This window comes from Petaurus breviceps, unplaced genomic scaffold (assembly GCF_028583685.1).
Source record: "Petaurus breviceps papuanus isolate PSGF00001 unplaced genomic scaffold, PetGlider_PUasm1.0 187, whole genome shotgun sequence".
Classification (NCBI taxonomy): domain Eukaryota; kingdom Metazoa; phylum Chordata; class Mammalia; order Diprotodontia; family Petauridae; genus Petaurus; species Petaurus breviceps.
Window position 1 is genome coordinate 25,023,291 of NW_027185799.1, and position 6,450 is coordinate 25,029,740.

At 40.9% G+C, this 6,450-nt stretch overlaps 1 protein-coding gene across 1 annotated transcript in view; it reads left to right on the forward strand.

Moving 5' to 3' along the window:
- The window catches only part of GLDC (glycine decarboxylase), a 114,149-nt gene that overhangs the window by 75,385 nt on the left and 32,314 nt on the right, over nucleotides 1-6,450 (forward strand). Inside the window, exons 16-17 of the mRNA XM_069090759.1 lie at nucleotides 381-456; nucleotides 5,480-5,605. Coding sequence (XP_068946860.1) covers nucleotides 381-456; nucleotides 5,480-5,605 — 202 coding nt within the window. The remainder of the gene's footprint in view (nucleotides 1-380; nucleotides 457-5,479; nucleotides 5,606-6,450) is intronic.

Sequence of the window (6,450 nt, forward strand, 5' to 3'; positions counted from 1 at the left end):
GCTGGATTAGAACCCTGGTCCTTCTGACTCCAGGGCTGGTGCTCTATTCAGTGCGCCACCTAGCTGCCCCTGGCCTGAACTTTAATAGTCTTAAAACTGCACTAAGACTTTCTGGACACCCCGTTTTTGCTCTTTAGGGACTTCTACCGTTACTGATTGTTGTAGTTTCTCAGGAAAATCTTTTTAGGTTATTTTCTGCTTTCAGATAGGTGAGGCTGTCCCATTAAATAACCTGTGAATACCGTGAGGTGGTATTATTGAATTATTATGACAGTACTCCCCCACATGATATAACTGTGTTGAAAAAGATTAAATGAATTAATGCAAATGAGAAAGACCTGAAGCCTGACCTCTCTTCTCTCTCCTTGTTTTTTTTGCAGTGGAGCCCAGGGAGAATACACTGGACTGACTGCAATCAAGGCTTATTTAGACAGGAAAGGACAGCATCACCGGATTGTGAGTGTGAACAAGGGGTAGACTTGGGAGGAGGGGGAGGGGGCAGCAAAGGGATGAAGCTGCCCAACCCTCTGTGATTCCAAGTCTCCTATCTATGAAATTGGGGGGTGGTGGCGCTTGCCTCCCAAACATCTCATGGGGCCCTATTGAAGAATGTATATTCAGATCAAAATTCTACCAGCTGCCTCTGGACTTCTTTTATAGTGCCTGCCCAGCATGGTTCTGGGTATGTAATAAGTGCTTAACAAATATTTGTTGAATGAAGGAATGAATAAGTCACTTCCTGGTAGGTGAGGCTCATACCCACAGATTCAGCAGAAAGAGAACGTGTTTTTGTATTTTCTGCCTTGCTGTTGTTCTGAGTGCTTTTGAGCTAATCCTGCCTTGTTGATCTTCCCATGTGTCTCTGGCCTCCTGCTATCCTGAGTGAATGTTTGGAACTAGTGAGACCAACATTGTGTAGGAGCTGCTGATAACAATGGGGTACTGTTGTTTGGACCAGCGGGTGCTAAAGTCTTCTGTGAATTTAGTTAATCCCCAACACAATAGCAATTGGATTGTATATCTAATTGGTAGGGGATTGTATATCCCAAAGTTTTCAGATGTGGTAGGGAGAGGTAGGATCGTTTTGTAAGTGATTCTTAGCTAGAACTTCTATAGAATTATGAATGGAACTACAAACGATGGTGTGTTGGGGCAGTTGATAGAGGGAAGGCAATAGTGAGTGGAGGGTGCATGCCAATGTGCGTGTACTTCTGGTGGGATTTGCTTACTATTCCCTTCATAGTTGATTTTGCTTGACATTTAAAAGAATTAGAAACTTTCTCCTTAAAAAGCAAGGTAAAAAGCAAACAGAACACTCTCTTTTGATGAATAGAGGTTAAAGATTTCTCCAAATTTGATTAACTTTTTTAAGTCACAAATTTGGGATTTTTTTATATCTTGAGCAAGAGCACAGCTCTAAGTAGGGAATTCCAAAGCAAATCAAAACCTTAGATCTAATCTCCTTCCTCCCCCAAGGACAAGTGAGGGAACTGAAAATCAGGAATGGTGTGTCTTGCCTAGAATCATATGGGTGGTTAGTGACAGAGCTGGGAATAGTCGAGATCTTCTGCCTAATAACCCACTGCCCTGTAGACTGTACCATGTTCCGTGCTCCCACCACACTTTCACGAAACTTAACCTAACACCACACAAATACCTATGAATGTCCATGAATTGGGCAAACCAAAGAGAAGGTTGAAGAAAGAAAACCAAGGGCCTTCTTGTAAATTTTTTTAAACCAGATTTGTGATTTCATTGGTCTAAAGGAATATCAGTGAATAACATATTCAGTAATTTTTATGCTCTTACGAGAGTTGCCTTAGGCATTTTGAGGTGAAGTCATTTTTCAGGGTTACCCCAAGCCAGTTTGTGTCTGAAGCATGACGTAATTACATTTAGGAAAAATCTCCTATGACTCACTGGACCTCCTGCCCTTCCTCTTTCTTCCTTGTTCCACCTTTTGTGGTCCCACAATTTTTTTGTGCATAACATTTCTCCTTTAGCACCCCTCATCAACACTTTTAGAAATAACTAAGGCTTTATTAGGTTCCATTTTATTCTCAGTCACGTGTAAGAGAAATCCAGTCTTTTGTCTCCTCAATTCTAGGAACATGATGTTTTATATTGCAACGCAAAAAAAGCAGCAACAATTCCTACTCTCTGTAAAAACAGACGTAATAAGCTTGAAAGTCTGTGGTCCTTTCTAGATCAAAGGCTCCATTTGAGGCTGGCTTTTCTAGTTGTCAAAGGGAAAGATAAGGAAGGACTCATGCACTAATGCAGCTGGGGAGGATTTTTTTTTCTCTGATAGGCAGTTCTAATACAGCATGCTGTAATGGCTCCAAAGAAATATATCTTTCCTTTGTAAGATCATGAAGTAGGAATGAGTATGACTTAGGGAACCACGCAAGTTCCTTCTAAATATCTCTGGGGAAATAGAGGGGGTTTGTATGTGAGTGTGTATATGTACGTATGTATGTATGCATGTATATCCCAGGGATGTGCTGGACCCAGTTAGAACAGCTCTGGAGAGCCACTTGAAAATTTTTCAATGTGAGCATTTATACCTTAGAAATTTAGAAATAATACAAATCAGGGCTTCCTCTTGTTTTGTTGATTGTCTAGAGTTGAGAAAGTGACAGAGAAAATGTTTATCAACATTTATTTATTCATCTATTTAATCTGGTTTAATTATTTAACATGTTAAAAAAAAAAAAGGTACAATCCACTTGTTGTTTTGTTTTGTTTTTTTGAGGCAATGGGATCATGACTTGCCCAGGGTTATGCATCTGAATTTGAACCCAAGTCCTCCTGACTCCTGGGCTATTCTATTCACTGTACCACCTAGCTGCCCCTGCCATCTACTTTCTGTGAACCTGTTATTAAACATTTACCAGTACACCCTTCGTTGATACATTCTGAGTCAAATGCTCAGTTACTAGTTAAAGAGGTGGAATTAAATAGTAGTAGTTGTTATAGTAATAGTAATATAGTTAATGGTACAGTTATAGTCATAATAGTAATATTTATATTTAAAATTTACAAACCACTTTACATACATTAACTTTTTTGAGCTGTGAAGTAGCTATCACAGGCATTATTATTAGTTTGTAGGTGAGGAAGACTTGTCCATGGTCACTCAAACCTAGTTCAGGGTCCCATATCTGGTGTCAGGGGTGGGATTAAAGTCCATGTCTTCTGGGGTCCAAGCCCAGCCTTCTATAAACCATATTTTTGAAAGATTCTATTCAAAACACTAATAACTAATTGATATTTGTATAATATGCATGTATTTCCTCATTTGAGCTGTACAACGTCCCTGTGAGGCAGGTACTGCAATGTTATATACACATTATTATTATTTTCTATATGAGGAAAGTGAGGCTTGTCCATTGTTGCAAGAGCTAGTAGTAACAGAATTTGAATTGGTCTTGAACCCAGATATTCTGACTTCAAAGCTGGCCTTCTATCCAGGATGCCACAACTGGATGGATTGCCCTTATTATTGCTATCATTATTCATATTCTGAGAGGCAGTAGAAAGAACACTGACCTTGGAATAGGGAAGGAACATATGAATGAAAAAACATTAATTTTTTTAGGCTATGCAAAACATTGGAGATACAAAGAGAGATGTGAAACAGTTTTTCCCACTCTAAGGGGTGGGGGATTTCAGCTGAGAGTCAGATGGAAAAACCCAGCAACGGGTCCTTAGGCTATAGCAGCAAAGCAAAGGGTAATACATGCTGTGTAGTGCCAGTTTTCGTAAACCATTTCTGTTTCTGATGTCGGAACATATGATAGTGCCAAGGATTGTAGTAATGAGCATATTCTTCTTTAAGTTGGAAGTAATTGTGGGTGCTGAGGAGATTGGGGTACATTGCCTTCAAAGGCCGTTACTAGATCTTGGCTCCATAAAGGTTGTCCCCAAATGGAACCTAATAAAGTCTTAGTTATTTCTAAAAGTGTTGATGAGGGTGCTAAAGGAGAAATGTAATGCCCCCATACCAGACTGGTAAGCAGGGCTGGACAAGTGGTGAGAGGGGTGGGTGCTGCTATTCCTGGAGCTCCAGGGCTTAACTGTCCAACCAGTGGCTGGTTAGTGGCTGGAGGTGGGGGTGATGGTAAAACCCATCTTGGTGAGTTATTCTCCTGGACAAAGTCCTTAGGATCCACGATCTAAATAGAGTCAGTGGTCTGGGGAGTTATTCCAAAGACCCTAGATCAGAAGGGCCTAATTCAAATCCTGTCCCTGATGCTAAATCTTGGTGATCTAAGGTGATCTTGGACAAATCACTTAATCTCTTTGTACATCCAGCAGATCCCTGGGCCTCACCTATTAGAGTCGTACTGTAGAGAAATTTCCCACACTGGAAGATCCCTACATGGCTGAAATTGTAGATCCTTCCTCTAGTCTTACTTTTAATGTCATCAAAGTGTATATTCTGATTCTTCACTCTGTAGTTACAACCTTTTCATATGTCTTCATGTTCTTCAAAATAGTCCTTTGTTATGGCACAATCATCTTCCTTTTCATATTCTGTAATTCTGTTATTCCCTAACTGCTGATTTTCAGGGTTTTTTGTTTTGTTTTGTTTTGTTTTGCGGTTGCAAATAAGGCCGTTACGAAGCTTCATTTGTATGCCTTGAATGTAGATGTTCAATAAATATTGATTAAATAATTACTATGCTGAAACTGGAAGATTCTCTGTTTTCTGCCTTGTTTTTTCATAAGTTTCAGCTCATCCTAGGTTAACTAGTGTTTATATGAACCTAGAAAACAGGAAGTGCTTTTCAAGCAACAATGGATTTGACATTTACGTCTGAAAGATTTTGCTTGTGGCCTTGTGGTTTTTCTGATTAATTGAGTTTATAGAGTACCTCTATCACTGTAATGTTTGAAAAAGTTAAATTGAACTTATGGAAAACCAGCTGACTCATTTCCCTGGGGTAGCAACAGACTTTTGATCCAGAAAACTCAGATGGGAAAGAAGTTATTGTTTTTCAGTCCACCTCCATTGTATTTATATGTTTTATGCATAAGACAAGATTGAAATAAGGCCTTGACAGTTTGGGGATGGGGGATGGGGAATGGGGTGAGTGGGAGAGGGGAAGTTGTGCTAATATTCTGAACATCTGCACTGTCTTCAAGAAAAATAAAACATTGAGGGGGAAGGATCTGAAACAAAAACCACTCCTTTCTCTAGCCTCTGAACAATTTGCAAGCAAGAAAGCTTATCAGCTCATAGCTTACAGCACATTATAAGACACCATTCAATGGGCTATTCGGGAATTTTAAAAAACCAACAATGATAAGTATTTAGTGTTCATTTAGTTATTGTTTGTGCCAGGCACATCTGGATGAATTTTCATTCTTACTGCTTTACTGCTTTATAAAACTGATGGTTATAGGTTTTTTTTAGAAGCTTTTTTAAAACCTTCATTCTTCTCTCCCCTCTGCATACTTTTCATTTCCTAAGGTCTGCCTTATTCCTAAATCTGCACATGGTACGAACCCTGCAAGTGCCCACATGGCAGGGATGAAGATCCAGCCAGTGGAGGTGGACAAAAATGGGAGTATTGACATTGTTCATCTCAGAGCCATGGTGAGCACAGTTCCTGCTGTTAATTACTACTGGAGGGTTGGGATGAGGGAAGAGGGCAAGAAAGGGGGGGGACATCTGAGAGTGCCTTCTCTTCTCCTTGGGTTCCTAACTTCAACTGAGAAGGTTTAGGGAAAGTGGCCCCAAATTAGAAAGCAACAAGCCACACTAGCATATAGGAAAATGGCAGCAAGGACCTTTGGCCCTGGATCAACTTGCCCCTTGACTTTCCCCCTCTTCTTCTCCAGTTTAGAGAAACATGATGAAGATGATTAGCATATATTCCCTCCTCTAATTCATGAATTTAAGGAGTCTTTGTATAAGCAAGTGAATCTAATCTTTGGCAATCTAAGGATACTCTGCTCTGATCCTTTCTCTCCTCACCCCTTCCTGCTGTAAAGAATGGCATGCACACCTTTAAACCTTCAGTTCAAGACTTGTGATGGGAATAAAACATTTTTGCAAATTACCCAAATGTCTGCAGCACGGTTTCAGCCTTCACCTGCTGAAAGTTTCAGGCTGTCTTCCTTCTTCCTCCCTCCCCCTACTCCCAAATCCCTGGTAAAGGCGTTGCTTAGCAACCATATCTGCTTGCTGCCAGTAGACTAGCAAGCCAGAGAATCTTGAGAGTGTGAAGAAAATCAGTTGAATAGATTTGCCTGTTCAGGTTATTAGGGTGAGGGACTAGGAGCTTCCTGTGGCTGCCTTCCAGGGGAAAGAGAAGATTGCACAGTTCTGCTCATCCCTTCTGGCCCACCCTCTCTCCCTCCCTCTCTCCCCTCCCCTCCCCTCCCTTCCCCTCCCCCCCCCCCCCCCCTCCTCCCCTCCCCCCCCCCCCCCCCCCCCCC